The 23330-nt window shown below is 51.1% G+C and overlaps 1 protein-coding gene across 1 annotated transcript in view; it reads right to left on the reverse strand.

Moving 5' to 3' along the window:
• The window catches only part of GNB1L (G protein subunit beta 1 like), a 58263-nt gene continuing 34933 nt past the window's right edge, over positions 1-23330 (reverse strand). Inside the window, exons 5-7 of the mRNA XM_077745940.1 lie at positions 19694-19792; positions 14818-15033; positions 1-583 (exon numbers count right to left, since the gene is read on the reverse strand). Coding sequence (XP_077602066.1) covers positions 227-583; positions 14818-15033; positions 19694-19792 — 672 coding nt within the window. The 3' untranslated portion in view covers positions 1-226. The remainder of the gene's footprint in view (positions 584-14817; positions 15034-19693; positions 19793-23330) is intronic.

Genomic DNA, 23330 nt, shown 5'->3' on the forward strand with positions numbered 1-23330 from the left:
CAGGTTTGCCACTGGAAGTTTATTGTAAAATAGCATCCCCAAGTTGGCCTCTCACCTGGACCACAGATGCCCAGGTGTCTGGCCCAGTTACTCTTTGTACACTGCAGTCATTGTCATGTAGAGGCTGTATTTCACAAAAGGAAACACAAGCCTTGTGCAGAAAATAAGGACCCCAAGGACTGGACACCTCTCGTACCTGGAGGAAGAGAACTGTGACTGGCTGTCCTCAGGGGTCCTGATGCACGGTTTCTACATGTCTGGGTGAGGCCAAAGCATGGGCTCCCACCTCCCTGTTCTCCATCACATGTCCCGACAAAGGAGTGGATGAGTCACTGCTAATCGGGTAGAGTGACCAGATGCTGATGCGCTGATCCCCGGACCCTGCAGCCAGCATGCCATCGGCAGCGAAGGCCACACAGTGGACGGTAGCACTGTGGAAGGAGAGCACAGCTAGTGGCTTCATTGTCCGCCAGTGAAACACACGGACACGATGGTCCCAGCCTGCAGTGGCTAGGATCTTGCGGTCTGGCCGAATCTTGACATCAGCAATCCCAGGATTGGTGAGTTCGTGAGTTTTGCATACCTACAAGATCAAGAGCAGCAGAGAGAACCATGAGGTGGCTTCTTAGACTTGTCACAGAGGCTCCCACCTGTGGACATCCCCAATCTGGCAGCTGGAACGAGGAGGGAAACACAGGCTGCCAAGATTGCATGCTCCTATAAACTCACCCCCTACCTTCCAGGAGCCAGGTACAGACCTGCTGAGGGGAGCGGCCTGACCACTACCTTTGGCTGAATCCTTGGGTTATGACAGAAGACCTCAGGCCCTTCCCTTAGAGAGCCCCTGAAGCCCCTCAGAGCTACCCTGTTTCCCTTTCTATCAGGCCCTCAGGAAAGACCTCAGTGGGCTGGGTCCTGGGGCCCCTGATCACAGAAATATATTGCACTCTAACGAAATGCAAGAGGTGTTTCCAGCTTGATAGCAGAATAAAGTCTGCATTTCTCCCTTCTGGGGAAACCTCACACCACCCCAAAGCATGAGGAGCACAAGAATCTTCAGGAAGAGGGGCTGAAGGGCTACCAAGAAGAGGAGCCAGTGGGTGTGAGTGCAGACAGGAGGAGTGGGGGACAACAGGAAGGTGCAGGTCGCAGGCGAACCTGCAGAGCCTGACAACACTGGCCATGGCTGAAACCTTAGTCCCTTGCCTGGTCTAAGAAGGGGTCAGGCAAAACAGAAGAAGGAGTTACACAGATGCATTCTATTTGCGTTGAGCCATTTGAAGCCAACCTCTCTCTGGGGGCTGAGCACTCCCACAGTCAGTGCTCTGTGATGACCCCTCCTCAACACGTGCCTCCTGCAGCAGGAAGGGATCCAGAGCTGCCTTGGTGGTCATGGGACCACTAGTGGTTATACAGCACTGTCTCATGCACTGCAAGGCAATTTGGCATCTCCGTCCCCACACACTAAATGACAAAGACACTTTGCCATCACTGTGACAATATACAATGACCACTTACTTCTACTGATCCCATGATTGGCCTAGATCTGTGCACCACAACCTCTTGCTGCCCTGAAGTTGCTTTGCTGTCTCTCACCAGCACACCCTTTTCTCCTAATTGACTTCCTAATGGGGCCATAGCAGTCTCAGTTAAGAATCCCTCATCTCTGCAAAGATAACACTACAGAAAAGGAGGAAAAAAACATGTAAAAACAAATGGTACGGGCACCTGGGTGGGTCAGTCGGTTGATTGTCCAACTCTTAATTTCAGCTCAGGTCATGATCTCAGTTTGTGAGTTCCAGCCCTGTGTTGCGCTCTGTGCTGACAGCATGGAGCCTGCTTGGGATTCTGTCTCCTTCTCTCTCTGTCCCTCCCCACTTGCTCTCTATCTCTCAAAATAAATAAAAATAAACTTAAAAAATAAATAAAATCATGGTAATGTTCCTTGGAAGCAAACAGAAATTGCTATGAAGCAGTTTTTGCCACAATGTAACAAAACAAAATTTCATGAAGTAATCACCTCTATAAAACAAGAACCCAACAAACACAGAGGAAGAAAGCTGAACTGACAGAGCACAGGAAAGAAGTAGAAGGAAGAACTCAAAGAAATGAAGGGGAATGGGAAGAGCAGGAGGAGACTGGAACTAGACAGTAAGAGCAGGAATGATACAAAGTGAGCAAAATGAAAGAGAAACAAAGAGTTACAATGGACTGGAGAGAAAACAGAAGATGTAGAAAACAGGTAGAGATGCTCTAGCATTCAGTGATTTAGAAAATCAATTTTAATTTCTAGAAATTGAAGTCTTACAATCCAAATCCAAAAACAGGCTGCAGGATGGTCAATGTTAAGATATGCCTTAGGAAAATCACTGGACTAAGGGGGAAAAAAAGACCTTTTGGTGGCCGGGCAAAAAGATCAAGTTGATTGTGAGGGAAGGCTTAGGCTGTCCTCAGAAAGTTCCGTGGCCACATCTGTGCCAACGGACGGTGAAGACTGTGAGGGCAGGCATGGCCCAAGAATTTTATATCCAGCCAAAGTGCTGTTCAAGTATAAAAACAATAGACAAGCATTTTTCAACATGTAAGAACTCAAAGAATATGCTCCCATAAGCTCTTCTTGAAGAACTGGAAGATTAACTCTAGTCTCTTAAGAGATAACCAGAGAACTTTAACAGATGATCTGGCAGGGAATACAGAATCTACTTACCAGAGGGATTATGTCTAAAACAATATGTGGGTTATGACTATAGAACCGGTTATGTAACTAGTCAAAATATAGGCGGATACTGAGAGAGATGGGATTTTTGTTAAATTCATTGATTTGCTCATCTTTTGTCATGTGGGGCCTCAGATACAATGGTCAACCTCATACTTGAGAGATTATCAGACAACCCACTGTAAGTAATGACAAAAACATTACTTCTTCCCCACCCTGACACTAGGTACCATGATTTCCTAGAACTTGCCCTTGCATTTCTCCATAAAAATATATTCAGCAGATTTATAACTGGATTCCAAAGTTAAACCCAAATCCGTGCTATGTGTAAGAGAGACACCAAAAGAATGACTGGCAAAGATATATCAGGAGAGTGCAGACAAGAAAAACAGGGGTCCAGTGTTAGTAACAGGAACGGTTGAATTCAGAGTCAAAAGCATGAAGACAGACTGTATACCATACTTATCGATGATAAAGGGTACAATTCACAATGAAGAACTTTGACTATCTCTTTAAGAGATAAACAGGCATATCATTTATGAAGCAAGAACAATACGAATATGGCTTTGATGGAGTAAAAACTGGTACGAGACTAGTCCTCATGCTATAAACAACCATCAAACTGGACAAAATATGACAAACAACTGTGTCCAGGCAGTGAAGAACAGGAGGGGAAGGGCAGCTGATGAGGTGGGTCTCCCAAACACCCTAGCAGCAATCTGCCCAGGGAAGTATCCCAGCCATGAAATCTAGGTGGTGCACCTCTGTGCACATGAAGCTGAGGAGGCAGAGATCAGAGAGTGGGACAGCTAGAGCAGCTAAGTCTGTGGGGTGAGTCAGCAGCATGGAGGGAATTGGGGGAGGGACTGAAGGCCATGTCTGGTTTCCCAACCATCCTTGTGTGGAAGGCTGGGCTATTCAAGTTCAGGACAGCACACCAAGTTTACCGGACAGTGGCTGCAGCAGGGTTAAATGTAATAGTTACAAGAGATCAACAGTGATCTCTGGTGGATCCAGCAAGAGTGCAAACACTGCCTGACACCACAAGACCAACTGAGATGCCACAATGGTCTTGCTTCAGGAATGAGGAACATGCCTTTGGGTGGGGGGCCTACCCTGGACCTACTATAACAATACTAGAGACTGAATTCTACATGATCAGAAGGGGAGGCAGAGTTTGGAAGGTGAGTCCCACCACTTCAGAGGAGCCTGGGAAGGACCCTGGGCTTTCCACATATCTTCCCTGACAGAGCATAAAGCCAAGCCTACACAAGTTCAAGGTCAACAGCCAATAACTGAACTGCCTGCAAGAACAAAAGTAAACCCGCTTCAGCACAAAAGACTAGAATTCTGAGTCTCCATCACGTATTACATGTATTATGATGTCTACCATGCAAACAAAAAATTATTAGACATGCAAAGAAGCAGGAATATATGACCCACAGTCAACTGGAAAAAAAGGCACTAAATAGAAACTGGCCCAGAATGACACTTAGACATATCAAACGCTTTAAGGCAGCTGTTTAAATATGTATTTTTAAAAAATCATACTGTATGATTCCAGCCATGAGGTTCTGGAAAAGACAAAACCAAAGAGACAATAATGTCAGGGGTTAGTGAGGAAGGAGGAATGAATGGGCAGAGCATAGAGGACTTTTAGGGTAGTGAAAATACTGTGTGTGATTCTATAATGGTGGACACATGTCATCATATATTTGTCCAAACCCACAGAATGCATACCACCAAGAGAGACCTTAATGTGAACTGTGGACTCCAGGTGATAATGTGTCAATGTGGGCCCACCAGTTATAATAGCTGTCTCGCTCTGGTGGGCTGTGGATAATGGGGGAGGCTGTGCATATGTGGGGGGACAAGGGACATAGGGGATATGTCTACACCTTCCTCTCAATCTTGCTGTGAATCTAAAACTATTCTAAAAAAGAGCCTTTTATTCAAAAAATAAAGAAGAACTCTAATAGAAAATATAGACTGAGAAGCTCGATCACTGAGATGCAAAATTTGTAGAATAGGTTTAACAGCAGACTGCAAATTAAACATCAGTCAGTAAAGTAGAGGACAAATCAATCAACATTTTTCAACCTGAAGAAGAGAGAAAAGCAAATGAAGAAAACTGAATAGAGCTTCAGGAACCTATGGGGTGACATCCAACTGTCCAACTGTCTAACTTATGAAAGTCCCTGCATGGTCAACTACTGAAAACCACAGATGAAAAGAAATCTTGAAGGCCGCCATGGAGTGAGACACACGGTGCATCTGGGAATAATGATAAGGTATGATGAATTCTCATCAGAAACTATGAACACCAGATGACAATAGAACAACACCTTTTTAAAATTAATAAATTAAATTAAATTAAATTAAATTAAAATTTTTAAGTAGACTTCATGCCCAGCATGGAGCCCGGCGTGGGGGCTTAAACTCATGGCCCTGAGATCAAGACCTGAGCTGAGATCAAGAGCTTAATTCTTAACTGACTGAGCTACCCAGGTGTTCCAGTACAAAGGCTTTAAAGTGCAGGGAGAAAAACAAAAGCATCATCCTTAGGTCCCATAGGTGGAATTCTTTTTATATTATCTTATTTATTATTATTTTTAATGTTTATCTATTTTTGAGAGTAAGACACAGCGTAAGCAGGGGCAGGGCAGAGAGAGAGGGAGACATGAATCCGAAGCAGGCTCCAGGCTCTGAGCTGTGAGCACAGAGCCCAACGTGGGGCTCGAACTCACGAGCTATGAGATCATGACCCGAGTAGAAGTCAGACACTCAACCAACTGAGCCACCCAGGCACTCCCAGAATGCTTTTCAAAAAGATTGTGAAATAGACATTTTTCACAAACAGAAGCTGGAGAATCTTTTGCCAGTAGAATTACACTGTAAGAAATGCTAAAGGATATTCTTCCAGATAAAGGAAAATAAAACCAGGCACTTGGATCTATAGGAAGAGCACTAGAAATTCTAACAGATGGGGGTAAATATAAACTCTTGAACAACATGGGATCAGGGGTGCTAACCCCCCCCCAACCAATGCAGTGGAAAATCCGCATATCACTTCTGACTCCCCCAAAACTGCGAATAGCCTCCTGTTGACTAGAAGCCTTAGTGATAAACAATTAACACACACATTGTATGTTGTATGTATTATATACTACATATTCTTACAATAAAATAAGCTAGAGAAAGGAAAATATTAATAAGATCACATGGAAAAGAAAACACATTTATAGAAATACACCGTATTTATTAAAAAATCTGCATATAAATGGACCTACACAGTTAAAACCCACTATTGGGGGGGGGGGAGTGGGGAAGGAACAAAGAGAGAGAGAGAGACAGAAAGAGAATCCCAAGCAGTTTTCCACACAGTCAGCGCAGAGCCAGATGCGGGGCTTGAACTCATGAAGTGAGATCATGACCTGAGCCAAAATCAATAGTCGTACGCTTAACTGACTGAGCCACCAGGGTGCCCCTACACTATTTTTATTTCTTATAAGTTTTAATAAGTAACAACTGATGGTTTAGCACAAAACCAGTAACACTGTAGAGTGAAGGTGTATAGAAGTAAAATGTGTAACAGAGGCAGGAGGAAGGGTGGGAAGGTGGTAACTGGAATCCTTCTAGCGTGGGGCTATGACGCACGAAGGGGTAGCATGGCAACACTAAGCAGGGTTGGGAACGCCAATGATGTGTGCCGTGGGCCTGCAAGCAACCGCTCAGAAGAAAACGACAAAAGCTATAAACCAAGAGAGGAAATAAAATGGAAAACTGAAATATGAATACTTGATGGACATACAAGAAGGCAGGAAAGAAATAAAAGAGGGTCAACAGAGAAGTGCCAAGTGGAAAACAAATATCAAGATGGCAGCTTTAATGCTGGACACATCAATAACTACATTAAGTGCAAACAGACTAAGTGCTCCAATTAGAAGGCAGAGAATGTCAGAAAGGATTAAAAAGCAAGACTAAAAAAAGATGCTTTTTAAATATAAAGAGATGGACATTGGTTGAAAATAAGGGAGATGTGGGAGATGTGCCTCGCAAAAAGGAAACTGGAGAAAGTTAATGCAGCTTTATTAGCGTCAGACCAAGACGACCTCAAGACACCTGAAACTAATAGAAACATTCATTGTGTGTCAACTATGCTTCAATTAAAAACAAAACAAAAAAAAAGACGTGACATGAGCTACAGAGGATATTTCATGATGACCAATCAGCAGGATGTGGGAACCATCTTAAATGCGCATAATGACAGCACTTCAAAATTCATGAAGTAAAACAAAACAGAACTAAATAGGGAAACAGGCACATTCACAGCCATACTCAAAGATTCAGACTTTGCTCAGTAACTGGCAGAAAACTGGACAAAAAGATCCGTAGGGATATGGGAGACTTAAATGCTACCAACCACCTTGACCGAGGCCACGCTGACAGAACACTCCACCCACCAACTGCAGAACACACACGTTCACCAAGATGTACCATGTGCTGGGCCAAACACAAGCCTCAATAAATATTGAAATGTTAACATTATACAGGTTCTTTCACTGACAGCAGAATTAAGCTAGATTAAAGATATCTACAAAATCAACAAATATTTGCAAATTAAATAATTTACTTCTGAGGAACAACTGGATCAAAGAAGAGATCACAAGAGCAAATAGAAAGTATTTTGAACTGAATAGGGGCACCTGGGTGGCTCAGTCGGTTGAGGGTCTCTTTTTTTTTTTTTTAATTTTTTTTAATGTTTTTAAAATCTATTTCTGAGAGAGAGAAAGCATGAGCAGGGGAGGGTCAGAGAGAGAAAGATACAGAATCGGAAGCAGGCTCCAGGCTCTGAGCTAGCAGTCAGCACAGAACCTGACATTGGGCTCGAACCCACGAACCGTGTGGTCATGACCTGAGCTGAAGTTGGATGCTTAACCGACTGAGCCACCCAGGCAGGCACCCTGAGGGTCTGACTCTTGATTTCGGCTCAGGTCATGATCTTGCAATTTGTGGGTTTGAGCTGCATGTTGGGCTCCATGCTGACAGCGCAGAGCCTGCTTGGGATTCTCTCTCCCTCTCTCTCTCTGCTCCTCCCCAACTTTCACGTGTACTCTCTCTCCCTCTCAAAATAAATAAGCCAAAAGAAAAAAAAGAAAAGAAAAGAAAAGAAAAGAAAAGAAAAGAAAAGAAAAGAAAAGAAAAAGAAAAGAAAGTATTTTGAACTGAATAAAAATGAAGGCACAAAAATAAAAATCTGTGGGACAGACCCACAAAGGCCGGTAAGCTGGCTTCCCAACAGCCCAGTGGAGGGCTGGTACAAATCCACAGAAGCCCCTAGAAACATGGGCACCATCCATGTGCAGATTCACACACTCAGAGGCCCCCAGTAAATGTTTCCTAACAGGTGGCCTTATCGGCTTCTGGAAAGAGTACCTGAGGAGCGGAGACTGTCCGGGCAACACTTATGGTTACAAAAACAGCAGCGATGAGATGCACTCCATGTGCAAAACCAGCTCTGTAAGAGAGATACCTACATCTCAAGAAAAGTTGAAGGTAAAGGATTAAAAAAAAAAAAATCTATAGGGGTAGGCAGGTGGTTCAGTTGGTAGAGTGTCCGACTTTGGCTCAGGCCATGATCTCACAGTGTGTGAGTTCAAGCCCCGGATTGGGCTCTGTGCTGTCAGGGCAGAGCCCACTTCAGATCCTCTGTCCCTGTCTCTCTCTGCCTGTCCCCTGCTCACACATGTTCTCTCCTTCAAAAATAATTAAATATTAAAAAAATATTTAAAAAATTTAAAAAGCTATAAAAAGAAGTAGTAGAGTCAAAAGAAATCTGGTATGAACCATGTTAATAGCTGGCAAAATAGGCTTTTAGGCAAAAATCCTTTTCAGAGATAATGAGGTCACTAAAGTATAGAGGTTCATTTCTCTAGGAAGATGACCACTCTAAACCTGTATGTTCCTAAGCCAGCTTCAAAATGCAGAAGTAAAAGTGCCTAGGATGCAGGAAAAGTTAGGGAGATGTGCCTCAGCATGGGATCTCCCTGCCCCTTCCAGAGGCTCCCAGTCCCGGCCGCCAGTGCTGCCTCCGTGTGTGTAGGTACAGCCGTGCATCTAGCAACAAGAGGCACTTCCTTCTCATACACATGTGGAATACTTATGTCAACTGGACCGGCCTCCACATTTCAAAGAGCTGATATCATTCAGACCTTATTCTCCGACCACAACGGCATTAAGTTAGAAATTGGAAAATAAAAAATAACTAGGGGGAAAACTCAAACATTTGGAAACATAAAAACACTCTGATCAGCTCAGCAGTCAGAGAACAAATAAGTGTCGGGTCCAACCACAAGTGAGCGCTGATGAAGATGGTGACATGGCCCAATATGGGACACAGCTAGAGGGTCGCAGACAGACTTCAGCTGCCGTGGGGAATGGATGGCAGAGAATGAGTGGGCTCCATACCCAGGTCAAGTCAAAGAAACAGACCAAGCTCAGAGAACACAGGATGAAAGAAGGGAAAGATTAGAGCAGAAATGAAATAGAAAAAGATTTTTAAAGATCAACAAAGAGGGGCGCCTGGATGGCTCAGTCGGTTAAGCATCAGACTTCCGCTCAGGTCATGATCTCACGGTTGGTGAGTTTGAGGCCTGCGTCGGGGTCTCTGTAGTCAGCACAGAGCCTGAGGCCTATTTTGGATTCTGTGTCTCCCTCTCTCTCTGCCCTTCCCCTGCTCATTCTCTCTCTCTCTCTCTCAAAAATAAACAAACATTTAAAAAAAGTATAAAGAATTAAAAGGGAAAAAATAAACAAAGATCAATAAAGATATGACTGATCAGGGATAAAAATGGGACAGTTTTATAAATATAGCAGAAATCTAAACAATCATTACAAATAAAAAAAGGGCAGTATGAAAATACCTTGAAAGTTTTTAGGCTCATAGACAAATTCTTAGTTCAAGAAAATCAAGCCTTCCTTGCAGAGAAAATGCCTGTGCCAGAGGGACAGGCCAAGAGTTACCCATGGCCACTCACAAAACTGACCTCCTGCCAACTCATCCAGAGATCAGGAGAGGAGGGGATGCCTGGCTCCAGACTGTGGGGCTTCTGACACCAAAGCAGAGTGGGGGTAACAGCAGATGGGGTGCAGCTTAGTCTACTGAGAGACAGACAGATGGCCCTGAACAACTCTGCCCCAGCACCACAGCATGGAAATGGACAGGATATGTGGCAGGTTATTTTAGCACTATGTGGTTGTTTTAATATTACAAAAACAAAATCATGCAATATATTAAAGTAACTGATTTGAGAAGAAAACACCAGGAGTCTGACAGTTCAACATCCATTCACATTCCAGATTCTTTCCCCGCTAGGAATAGAAGGAGGATCTAATATGATGGGAACCCGCTAAAACCTGCAGCAAATGGGGCACGCCATCCAACCCATGGCACAGCCAGGATCCCTGCCGCAGTCCCAGCCTCCACTTGGAATGTCCTGGGTTCCTGGCCAGTGCCGTCAGCACGTGGGCAGCCCTGCAGTGACCTTTCCAGGCACCTCCACGCCTGCCCCGCATCTCCTGGTCCAGGGCCCCCTCCTGCTCTTCCAGGGCTCTGTCCAGTGCCTGACTCTCCAAATCGTGGACCGCGATGCCCAGGTTGCCAAGCCTCGCCTACATTGGAGAAGGACTGTGGGAGCCGAAGCCTCTGTGCCGGTGTGAGAAGGCAAATCGTACGTGCGCCTGCATGTGAGGGTGTGCATCTGCCTGAACCTCTCTCTACTCTCATGGACCAGAACAGGGTGGCTAGGAATAAGGACTGAGGACCATCACCGCCCCTCATCCTTTTCTCTTCTGTGGACTCTGCCTCAAGCCAGTCCCAAGCTCAGAGCCACAGACTCCCCGGAACCCGCCTGGGGCCCGGCTTCCAGGTTTCCTCCTTCATAGACCATCTTCATGTGAATTTGTTACCAGGGGGAGTATTTCACAGAGAGATAAGGGCTGCTTTCAAGTTTGCTCTCTGCTGATGAACACTGAGAGCCCAGGACAAATGGAAGAGGAATCTGAATTTCCATAGAGGACCCTGAATTGGGGTCCTCACACACTGGAAGGCGGGTGTGGGGCAGAGAACGCCTTCCTTGCCAGTGTCGCCACCTAGGAGGGGCTGATAGGCCCAGTGCTGCCCAAGGGGGCAGGAGTGACTCTGGCCTTGAGGCAGAAGCACAAGGCAGGCTCCCCCGGCAGGAATGAAGAGAAGCAACTGCAAAAGCTTTGATGGGGACCTAAACCAAATGAGGCCAGTCCCTGTCCCAGGCTTGTATTCTGGAGGAAGAGGAAGAGGAGGGGGAGGGTGGCCCAACAGGGACTGTTGGTGGGGACAGTGGCCAGAGCTTTGTTGGTTCTGCTATGCATCTGAGATGCATATGGTGGGTTGGGTTGTGTCCACAATTTTCTTGGTCTCAGGGCCCTGTAGTCTCCTTCCTACCTGTCCCACACATCCTGCTGCTGACACTTTTGAGGAGAAGGCCAGGGAGAAAGAGGGCAATGGCCACACAGTGGGACGAGGGGATGCCTGGCCAACCAGCTGCCGGCGCAGTGCGGGGAAAGTGTGGTTGGTCTGATTCCTGGCCCAGGCTGGGCGGGGTAGGGGGGGGCCTTAATATTACTTAAAGGCCTAAAAATACTGCTGGCTGTAAATCAGCCCCTGCTTCAAGGCCATGGGCCCTGCCCAAGTGTGGGAGGAAGGAGCAGGTCTGCACACCACCTGTGTCTGATGACAGCCAAGGCCCAATCCCCTGGAGGCTGGAGGGAAAGCCACCTCTGGAAGGCAGGCAAGTGTCCTGGTGTCACCACGTGCCCCTGAGGCCACACTGTCCTGATGAGAGTGGCTGAAGGCCCCCCCGGTCATTGCCGTGGCCCCTGGCCGCACCCATCCTGGATGAGGACCCTCTGGGAAGGATCCGTGGCCACTAGTGGCTCTCACAGCACATGACCTCAGGTGCCAGGAATGCGTACACGGCGCGGCCGCCATCTGGTTCCCATTACCCATGCTCTGCTGCGGGAAACCTCATCTGCGTCTCTGCTCCCAGCGCCCGCCCGGGAGAGATTGATTTGGGCTCATTAGAGAGTCCAACAGCAGGCTGTGAGGTGAGGCACATCTGTGCCCACGTGGCTCCAGGGCCAGGGTGGGCGGCCACATCGCAGGGCCGGCATGGTGTGCTGCGGGCGAGGATGCCTGTGGGTGCTTATGGGTGCTGGCCCCTGATACTTCCTCCTCAGAGGCCTGTGCGTCACAACCTGAAAATTTCCAGGGCCTCTGGGGCGAGCTCTGAAACTGATGTGCAGTTGTTTCTGGGTGAGGCAGCCGTTTTTAGTGACCGTGCTCAGCAGGAGCAGCACTGTCCTCCCCCTTTGATGTGCACTACTGAGCGAGGCCCCTAGCCCAGCGTAACGCCATCATGTAACCACCACATCCATTCCACAGTGCCTGGCTCCCCTTCTGCTTTAACTTTCAAATTCATTAATAATCCCCTGTGCTTCAACTTTTCAATTCATCAGTATAGTAAAAGTTCATCTCTGGACTGGAACATACCCCATAAATTTAAGTCTTAAGTTCCAGCAGCTGTTTCCCAAAACAGGCAGCAGAGACCAGGCAGATCTGGGCTGGATCAGCAGGAGGGGACCCTTCCAGAGATCCAGGGGTTCGGGCGGGGTTCTCAGGGAAGCCACCTGAGTCTTCAGCCCTTTGCAAGGTCAGGCTCATGAAGTTCAAGCCACGGCAGGATGGAGCACTGGACCCCACAATGGGAAGGTGGGGACACTGTCTGGTCCCCACCAGGCTCGAGGGTCAGGAAGGAAGGGTATGAGGGAGAACTCCAATGCCTGCCTGGCTGGGCTCGACACCCCATAAGGTGCCCTCCACTGCTGAGGACGTGAAGACCCAGCACCAGAGTGGCTCTGCCCCAGTCTTAAAGATGACAGCCGGGGTGCCTGAGTGTTTCCGTTGGTTAAGCGTCCGACTCTGGATTTCAGCTCAGGTGGTGATCTCAGGTTCATGAATTTGAGCCCTGAGTTGGACTTTGTGTTCACAGAGTGGAGCCTGCTTTGGATTCTCTCTCTCTCTCTCTCTCTCTCTCTCTCTCTCTGCCCCCACCCTANTCCACAATTCCAGTGCCTGGGGACCCTCCTGCCAGGATGGAGGCAGGAGAAGCTTGGCCCCCGACAGCCAGTCTGGGCCCCATTTGGAGGCCTAACTCTGCTTCCTGCAGGGCCTCCACAGACTCTCTGAGACAACATAAGGACAGGACAGATGGGTATCTGGCTTCACTACAAGTCAGCCATGTGCTGACACGAGCTGGTCTGCTGGAGAAGAGCAATGCCAAGGAAGCATGAATGTGTGCCCTGTCCCCAAATGTGACATGTGACCCCCTCCTTCCTCTCTCTCTGGGCTCTGGCTGGCTGCTCCCTGTCCTCGGGTCCCTGCTAACGTCCCACCTGGAGAGGTGCCAGGACAGCAGGTATAGCTTCAGCCCTGCTGCTGCTAGCTACTTGCTCTGGTTTTCCCCTCCGTTCTCTGATGCGACCGCTCTTTTTAGGATGCCAGTTCCAGTTCCAGCTTCGACATGAAAGGGCCCCTCCTAGGTCCTACTTTGCCTGACTTCAGTGTCCATCCTTGGGTCTCTCTACTATCGAGAATGGCCATTACCATTCACTCTAGCACCTTCTCACCTCGCTCATTCTCAGCTTCCCTCTTGATCAGGACTCCTCACCCACCATGTGAAACCCCTGCCTCTGCTGTCCTCACTCTGTCCCTCCTTTGGGATGACCTGGTGGCAATGTCCCACCCCTGGGTTGCACCCAGGACCCGTGATACCTGCTAGGCACTGTAGATACCTGCTAGGCACTGTAGCACACCCTGATTTTCCATGGGGGCCCACCCCTCCACCCAACCCATGTGCCTTAGGAGCTCATTGGCTACCACCCAGGGCCTCTTCCTCTGGCTGTGGGGGCCTGGGCTGGGCAAGTGTGAGGTGAGGCAGGCTTGCTAGGCTGTGGGCAAGCCTCTCCCACCTGGAGAGGGGCCCTAAGGGATGCCTTCACCCTCGGCCTCCTGTCTCCACCAAGCTACTGCTGGAGAGGAGGGCAAACATGTGATGAGCGCCCAGGTGAGGCCAGGAGCCAAGCCTTCTGCTGGCTATCTCCCTGAGGGCCACATATCTCCCATGCAGGGCCTTGTTCCCCCACCAGACCTGGGTTTACATCACTGTCCTTCCATGCAGCCTCTGCTGGAAGACAAGTGGCCAAGTCTCAGCCTTCCAAGGCTTCCTGGCTAATGGGGACCCCTTGGGCACCCCAAGACACCAGAGTGCACCCAGGCCATCCTCTGGGCATCAAGAAGCATAGCACACCTCACCCCTATGACCAGCAGCCCACTCAGACCTGCCCTAGTGTGAGGCTTCCCGTCCCCCCCAATTCTACCCCCCAGGTCCCAAACAGGGCTGAGCGTGTAGGCTGGGCCACCACATGCTGAGCACCAGCCACAGGCCCAGACGTGGTCTCCAGGTACTCCACAAGTCATGTGGAAAGGGAAAGTCCACTGAGACATTGTGGGAAGGCTTTCAGCACCACCGGGCTCCGCCTTGAGGCCTCACACCCCTTCCTAGCTGTGGTCGCTGGGCCGGCTGTGAGGAACGGCTTCCCTGGGGTTGGCTTACAGACTGCCCTGGGGGTGTGACTCCGAGGATTTCTCCACACTGGGTTGGTTTTTGTTGATTAATCAGTTCCTTACTGACCGAATTCCTCTGAGTTTTTGCAAATGGGCTTGCCTACTCCTGGACTCTACATGCCTTTTCTCTAGATGGACAAGACGTGACTGCTGTTAACCCAAGGTCTGAGAGAAACCCAAACCATGTGAACGGTTCACAAACGCCCACGCCCCCTTCTTCCTGCGCCGGCCCGCGGACAGGCTTGCCTGCACCCCGCCTCACGGTGATTAATTAGCCAGGGATCTGCAACAACTCCTCTTCATGCCTAAATATTGTTTCAGCCTATCAGACTGTTAGTGCAAAGCAGGATAAATGACACTTCGGGTCTGGCGTACTGACCTGCAGGGCCTGCTGCTCATCCAGGCTCCAGACAGCCAGAGCCTTCTCCGCAGAGCCTGAGACGCCCCTGGCCTTTTGGGAGTCAAAGTCAAAGCCCATGACGGGCTCTGTGTGGCAGGCGACACGGCTGCACACCTTCCGCTCAGAGACGTCCCACAGGGCCACCGATCCGTCCTCATAGCCGGCCAGGAGGAGTGGGCGGGGACTGGACTCAGCCTGCAGGGACAGCACAGCAGTCAGCTCCCAAAAGGTACCTGGTATGTTCTGGGGGAGAAGGGGCTCCAGAGATGGGCGGGCTCTCCTGCTGCGCCTTGGGGGTGACCCAGCCGGGGAGCTGTTTCCTGTGTTCCCCTCCCCAGCAGTAACAGTTCGGAGGTTCTGCATGCTCCCCGGATGGCCGGCACCACTGGCACAAAGCTGGCACGGGCCGGTGCTGGGGCAGCCCGAGGACTGAGACTGGGGGAGACAGGGCCTGGGATAGCCCAGCACGGCCCCCACCTCACATTGCCACGCCGCTGCTCGCCAGCCCGGGTGCTGCTGCTTCTCCGTGCCTCTTTTCTGCAGGCTGAGACTTGCGGCCACCCCTTCGTGAGGCGGTCACCTGTCTAGAACTGCCAGCCAAAGGAAATCGTGAGCTCCATCTCAATGAAAAATGAACTTTCTGTGCTTTGTCAATGTCGCCGCGGAAGCCCCCCACCCCCCAGGCCTGGTGAGTCGCCAGGGCGCTGACTGGTGTGAGCTGAGCTCTGCCGGCCCTGGGCTATTGTGATGAATGAGGACACGGGTCAGAGGGCTCCGCACCCTGGGCAGACGCCTCGTTTATCTAGCCTTGGCAACAACCTCAGGGGAGCACCGCGGGACTCCGTGTCACCCCGGCACTGAGAGTGGCAGCCCCATGACTGGTGCCCAGTCTCCAGCACAGGCGCCCAAGTTGCTTCTGGGACAAAGCACACACCAGCTGATGCCTTTTGCTCTTCACTCATCTCTGCATTTCCTGCTAAGCTGCCTGGGGTTGGCGTCACTCAAGTGTCAGAAATAACTGAGCACATCTCCCCAGTGAATTTTCCGAGAGCCAGGAGCTCAGCTGAGCCTTGGCGAATTCTGACTGGGCTTGGCCCCCAGCCCCTGGATGGTCAATGGTGAGAATGGGGGCCTTACAGGGGCTGGTCAGCGAGGCTACCTCCCGGGTCACCTGCAACCCCCAGGACGGTCTACTGCTGGTGGCAAGGCTGGTAGTGAGCAGAATGCCTGGGCCGTACTGGTCATGGGCCAACAAGGGCCAACAGCACCACGGAGGCCCTCCTTGTCCACCTGCTGGAGCTCCTGTTACTGAGCTGTATGGGCGCTTCTCCTGCCCAGAGGGGCTCTGTACCTAGATGCTGTACACACCACACAGAGTGCCTCTCCACATTTAAGAGTGCTCAGAAAGAACCGGCTATGCAGCTAATTAAGGTAACTAACTAACTTTTGGGTTAGCCAGAAGGCACCAGGGCTTGTGTCTAACAAATGGATACTACGTCCTCAACACACAGAAGCAGGACTTTGTGCAGCAGAAGGGGAAACTGAGGCTTCAGGTATGTCACTGGGGCCCTGGTTAGTGATGGGAGCCAGAGGGAGTGTGACACAGACCAGCTCTCTGATCAGAAGGAGATGGCTGTGCCAGAAGATAGGGAGGACACAGCCACCAAGACCTGCCCATAGCACACTGAATCCTCCCAGGCCGGAGTTAGTCTGGAGGACACCTCCTACATTTCCTCGGAAACGGCTTACACATTTTTTCTGATGACAATACATGTTCATACAAACAAAAACAGAAAGGCTCCCTAGTTTCACTTAGCCTGTGGCAGCCTGTGCTCCTCCCTGAGGCCTCTTGCATGCTGACTGCCTCTCGGCAGGCCGGACTGGGCAAGCAGTCAGGATAGTGGGCCCTGTGACCATGAACCCTGTGTGTGCACAGCATCTTGTGATGCCTGCCAGGCAGGGGCCAAGGCTGGGAGCAGCTGAGCGTGGCCACTGGCTCTGTCTAATTGACTCCCATGCAAAGCCACGACATTGTTGGTGTACTTTCCCTGTAGTTTTATAATGGGGAAAAGCTCCATTTTGCTATCTGTCAAGTCATCTGATCGGAAATTATTTGTGAGGTATAACATTATTTACAACACTTTTCTCCAAGGGTGGACAGAGTACTTTAAGCAGTGGTCAGGCCCTCTGCTCTGGCACCTCCTTTTAGGTAGCTGTACCTCTCCAGACAGGGCCTCCCCTCACGAGCAGCCATATCTGGATCCGAGGAAGGGTGACAGCCAGGTGAGAATAGCCTGACCGTCTCCCTGCCAAGCAGGAACTCATGCCAACCCCCTAGACCAGATCTGCTGGACCCCACCCACAGGCCAGGACTGAGGAACTTGCCTGGGGCTCACTTGGATCTGTTCCACTCAGGGCAGTGATCTGTCTTGTCTCCTGATTCCCATCCACCCTGCTTTAGCCCAGTCTGCCCCTCCCCCGGGGCCCTGCCACTGTCTGATGCCCCGGGTACATTCTTCCCTCATCTGGGGCTCTTACCAGGGCCAACACATTGGCTTTGGTCAGTCTCTGTAACCCGAGTCCACATGATGCCCGTGGTTTCTGGGTTCTGAGCATCTCGGCCAGTTTAGGGGCAGCATGCTACTCACCTACTTATCAAAGTACCACAGGGGGACCAGATCAGAAGCCAGGCTGACCTGCAGCTGCTCACCTTGCTGTTGCCAAGGGTGACTAAATGCTGAGCTCTGGCCCTGATGGCTGCTGCTTCCCACCTATGCTGCAAGGCCCCGTGGCCTCCAGTGACAGACACCACAGGCAAGACAGTGGTCTTACGCCCTTGGGCCTTTGATGACAGGCTGCCCTCCATAGGATGAGGATGTGAACTTGTTATAAGGACTTACTTTCTGTCCTGTCCTGTCCTGTGCTGACTGGGTGGGACCCCAGCGGGCAGGGCCTGCCTACAGTACCTCCTGGGACCCGTCCCGTGGGAAGCTCCCAGCTCACTGGAGGGGACCGTAGATCCATGGGCCAGGAGCCTCTCAGAGCTACTGTGATCAATATTCCTGACCTTTCATGTGATGACCATCCTAATAATGCAACTCAGCAGCTTTAAAAAGCAAAACAAGAATACATCTAAATGTTTCAGTGAAAATTACCACGTCAGGCCACTCTGCCACACTCAGATTAACAAATTACAACCTGGGCCTTCAGGTTAGGAGAGAAAAAAAAAAGGACCTTTCAAAATTAACATTGACTTTTTTTTTTTTTTAAACAGGACGCTCTGCGTTGGATCTGTATCAACTAACAAAAACTCGATTTGTCCTTCTGTCAACTATATTAATTACCTTAACAAGTTTGTACATCCCGTTTCTACACATTTTTCTGCTGGAATTTTTACATGATTACACAATGGCAGTGTTGCCAGGGAGCAGAGTAGGAGCGGATGCAGCCGCGATGTCCTCCCTAGGACCTGTGAGCGCCACGCCAGGGCCCAAGGCATCACAGCTTCGGGGTGTTCCCTGCCATATACCTGCTGGCGCCAGGAGCTCTGTCATTTAAGCGGGCACCTTGGAGTCCCCACCAACTCAGTTCCCCATGGGATTCTCTCTGAGAGGCAGCAGGACACCACAGGATCAGCTTATCAGAGATTTCCAAGTGGGAACAAATTCCAATTGGAATGTTCGTGGTGAAGAAATTGCAGGGCAAATTGCAGGGGGAAACCAATGGCAAGAGAAGACATGTCCCTGGAGGGACAAAAAGCTTGAGGCAGGGTCTCTGGGGTGCCTGGCCCTGTGGGTCCTGTTGGTCCCACAGACACCTCCAAACTGCCCAGGGCCCATCTTATGAAAAGTTCAAATGAGCAGTGAGGCACGAGGCAGGAATCACTTCCTCCTGATCTCAGGCAGGCTCGGGGCGGCTCTCAGAAGGTGCTGCTGAACTGAACAAAGCTGGGAAAGTGACCTATAAACTGTACTCCCAAGGCAAGCACTGGTCAATGACCTAGTCACCACGGTGTCTGCCATGGCCAAGATGCTGCCTGGGATTCTTTCCAAGTGAGCACACCAGACCATTTGCTTTGCTGCCCCAAACACTAGCAGCCGTGAGGAGCAGAAACACACACTTTGAGCCAGTGCTGACCCCTGTGGGGGAGAGGAGGATGTGCCTTGAGGAGGGAGGAGGCCTCTGGTTAGAGGCAGGTGGGTGGCCTCAGGAGGAACCCTCCCAGGCCTCAGGCTTGGAGCTCAAGCCAAAACCAGCACTCAGGCTTGCGACCCACTCCCCGGCCCCAGGCTTCAGCTGCCAGCCCCAGCCCGAGGAGAGGCCTCCTGACCCTCTCTACTCAGAATAGTCAAGAAAGAAGGAAATGGCAGTCAAGAATTAGAAATGCCAAGTGTGGCTGCAGGGAAAGTCAACGTGTTAAGCCCACTCCTGCCTCTATGACGCAAAGAGGGAACACAAAGTAATCCCAAGTGGAGCAAGGGCCGCGCAGGCTTGCAGGGTTAGTCAGCACTTCCCTCCTAGCCCCGTGCAGGGCTGTAGGGCTGCGGACTGGTGTGCAGAGAGGAGCGGAGCTCAGCTGACCCAGCTGTCCCTCCTCACCGCATGGGCAGGGGGACACCCTGTGGAGGACAGCACAAGCCAGGCCTGTCCTGGGCAGTTTGTAGGAGCAGCAGCAGCAGCAGGAGGACAGCAGGAGCTGGCTGGGATACCGAGGCTGCGGAACGTAGCGTGTACATGTACTCCCAGGGGGCTAATTGTCCTTTGGTTTGACGATAAACCAAATCGTGAATGGGACATGACTCACCGCCCAGAGGGCGTGGCTGGCAGGGCGTGGTTGGCGTGCGCTGGGCCTTACCTGCCACAGCTCCAGGCACATGGGCATGCCCGGCTTGGCATCTGCCTCCGGCTTCAGGGTGCACACTGACGTCTTGGATGGCATCTCCAGAATCTGAACCTGACAGTAAGAAAACAAGTTGATTTGGGCCGGCGCCAAGTCGAGCCTGTGCTATACAAACAAGAGACTTTTAAGGCGATTAGCCAAGGCTGCTGCGAGTTTCTGTCTGCTCCCCGTAGGAACCTGGGAGCCGAGCCTCCTAATTAGGCCGCACAAGCTCGTGGGCTCAGGCGCTGCCGGGCGTTGCAAAACTTCACGCGTCATTCCTGAGTGACCGGCATGTCCCTCTAATCAGCATCACCACCTGGCAGCCGCCTCCAGTCTCTCCCGATTTTACCTCTTCACTGAGTGGGAGGCTTGCTCGGCACTGACTCAGTTTGCCCATTCACCAGAGCTCTGCCTCCTTCTCTTTCCTGGTGGGGCTTTTCATGTGAACAACTCTGAACCATCTCAGGAGCATGAAATGGTTTACAGAAGTTCCCTGTGCAGGGAGCACCTGGAGACCACCAGTAAGCCTAGGAAATGAACATGGTGTGCACCAATGGGGACTCTGTTTGGAGCCTGCCTGTTCCTAGCACGCCACACCTCTATACTGGGCATCACAGTGGTGTTTTGTGTCACTAGGCCCTCCTGCACCTGGGCTGGAAGATGTGCCTTTCTGGTCCACGTAGCCAGGTCATACTCAGGCCCGTTGAGAGGGGCCACGCTCTGCCCCACACCATCTGCAGAGGACAGCCGCGGCCAGCCACAAGGAGCAGGCTTGGGCACTGGAGGACCACAGATCTGAACTGGCTCCCCAGCCATCTGCATTCCTAGTGCCTCACCTCCTTCACCTACCAAGCAGGGACAAGGGCGGCCCCTTCTGTGGTGCGTGGAAGTAGAGGGGATTCTGTGCGAGGCAGGTCTACCACTCTATGGTGGGGAGGCTCCACTGTACAAATAATGTCACAACAACGTGCAGCCATCGTGGAGTCACACATCATCCCTTGTCAACAAGATGACATCCTCTGGTTTGCAGATGAAGAGTCTGAGGTGCAGAGGGGTTGGGGGCACTGAAGGGACAGCTGGCCTGCTCTCTGATGCCCAGTGAACTGGAGGTGTGTGGGTCTGGGCTGAGCTGCTTTCACTAACCCACATGGGAGAATGAGCCCAAGGTCTGAGATTAAGTCCCAAGTATTAATTCCAGATCTGCTACATGCAAGGGCACACTGCAGGCAGGCCAGAAAGCTAGTGGTACGGCCTGGTCCTCTCAGCTGTGAGCCCATGCGGGGGCGCCACCCCCACAGGCTGAGGTTGTGGGTACCTTTGGGGAAGGGCTCTCGCCAGAGGCCTACACTGTATCCTAGTGGGGGTAGGGGGGGTGTGCTCACTGCAGAGTGTGCACATGCACACACACACATGTACACAGACAAGTACCCCCACCCTCTGTTGGGCCTGCAGGATCAGTGTCCATGCCAGCCACTGTAGTCCTCACTGCCACAAAGGAGACTTTAGCATTTTAGGAAATCATATGTCATTTTAAATGTATTGCCACTTACAATACGACTCTAAGTGATGTGAGCGCTTATTCCGGTCATGAAATAAGAGGCTGCTAGAAGGAGACCCCTGGAACAGCAGAGATGCTCAAGGAGAAGCTCTAGCAAAATTAAAACAAATACAAAAAAGAAGTTGCATGGGGTGCCTGGGGGCTCAGCGAGTTAAACGTCCAACTCTGGATTTTGGCTCAGGTCATGATCAGTTTGTAGGTTCGAGCTCTGCGTTAGGCTCTGCACAGACTGTTTTGGGGCCTGCTTCGGATTCTCTCTCTCCCCCTCTCTGTCTGCCCCTCCCCAGCTCACACTCACTCTCTCTCTCTCTCTCAAAATAAATGGAGGAAGTAGACATCACCTGACACACAGTCTGCACAAGCCTGCACCCTGGATGGCCTGGCACAAGGGTCCACAGATACAGTGAGGGATGGCCTATCCCAATTTGTGGGCCCAGGAAGACCCCGCTGGTGGCACAGCGGAGAGACATGAAGGTAAGGGGATCAGGTAAGAGTGAGTCACCCAGCAAGGCTGCTCTGGGAGGAGAGGGAGGAAAACCAGGACAGCCCTGAAGCCTGAGCGAGGTGCCGTGGGAGGAAGTGCTAGTGGCGGAACCCACAGCCACATCCCAGGTTCAGGAGAGAAAGGATACCAGGACCCGAGGACCAGGGCAAGCCCAGGGGCCTCTGTGAGTCTGAAGTGGAGCTCTGGGCTCTGGCAAGGGCCTGGGCACCTATGCCCAGAGCCTCCTACAGACACCAGTGTGCTTTCCATCTGGCACTCAACTGCAACTTTTGTTTCCAGAAGGTAAAATGTTTGGTTTGGGCAAGTGTGGCCACCCAGACGGCCAAGCAGGGTGGGAGCATGTCCTCCCTGGGCATTGTCTGGGCATAGGCCAGTGATTCTTTTCCAGACAGATTCAGTCCAGGTAGATTCCAGGTGGGAACATGGAAAACAACGATTTTCCCAGAATATACGAGGTCCCCAAACTGGCCGCTCCTGAAAAATACAGCTGCCTCCTGCACTGACAAATAGGGAACCAGCAAGTCAGATTAAAACAGTGTCAAACAGGAGATGCGGGATCTCGGGGGCCAGGCCTGGAGGAGGGACGCGCAGCCAGGAAGACCTGGGGTGGCTGAGAAGTGGAGGACAGCCCAGGACACCCTCCCCTCAGCAGGAAGGGCTGGATCAGCCCGGGCTGAGCTCTGAGGTGTGCAGTGCACAAACAAAACTTGGCGCTGCCTGGCACCGGCTGTCCTAGAGGAAGCACAGCCCTCTCTTTTCACATTAATAAAACTTTTAACAGGTTTTTGGCAAATTGGCAAGAAAAGTGTATGTAGCTCCTAATTGGTGATTTAAATGCAATCGTGAACAAATAAATGCCTGTTCCTATCTCATTATTTATGAACTGAATCTGCTTTAAGACAAATGAGTCTTCTTGGGTGGGGGCCAAACCTCACCGTGTGCGCGCGGCCTCGGGTCCCTGCCCAGCGCTGCCTGCTGCACCACCTCTTGGGGCCAGCAGGGGACACAGGGAGACAGGAGGCCCCCTCCCCTTGCACATGTGCACCTCCAGCCCTCCCTGCCCATACTCAGAGCCCCTGACCCCCCCACACACTTGGTCCGGCCCTGGAGCAGCCAAGCCACAACACTCACCAGGCCTGTCCGATAGCTGCTCCTGGGTTTCTTCTTCAATTTCCCTTCAGCTTCCCAAAAGCTGGCACTTCCATCCATACCCTCATCTTCTACCTTACCCTCCACCCTTGCTTCCCACCATTTGTTCCCATGTCCTGGGCACTGCCTCTTCTGCCTCTGGGGGCGTGGGCATGCTGTCTAGCCTGCCCAGCTTCCTGTCACCAACCACCGCTAACTGCTCTGGCCAGAGCCCCATATGATGGTGACCTCCGAGGCTCCATCATGTCCACCTGAAGCCCCATTCCCTGAGTTCCCCCACTCACCTGTGTCCTCTATACTGAGCTTACTGACCGCCCTGGTGCCAGCCTTTGCCCCCAGCACGCCAGATCTGACTGAGACCCTCTCATGCCAGGACCCAGTTCAGCTCCCCAGAAGGC

This window comes from Crocuta crocuta, unplaced genomic scaffold, assembly GCF_008692635.1.
Source record: "Crocuta crocuta isolate KB4526 unplaced genomic scaffold, BGI_CrCroc_1.0 scaffold344, whole genome shotgun sequence".
Classification (NCBI taxonomy): Eukaryota; Metazoa; Chordata; class Mammalia; order Carnivora; family Hyaenidae; genus Crocuta; species Crocuta crocuta.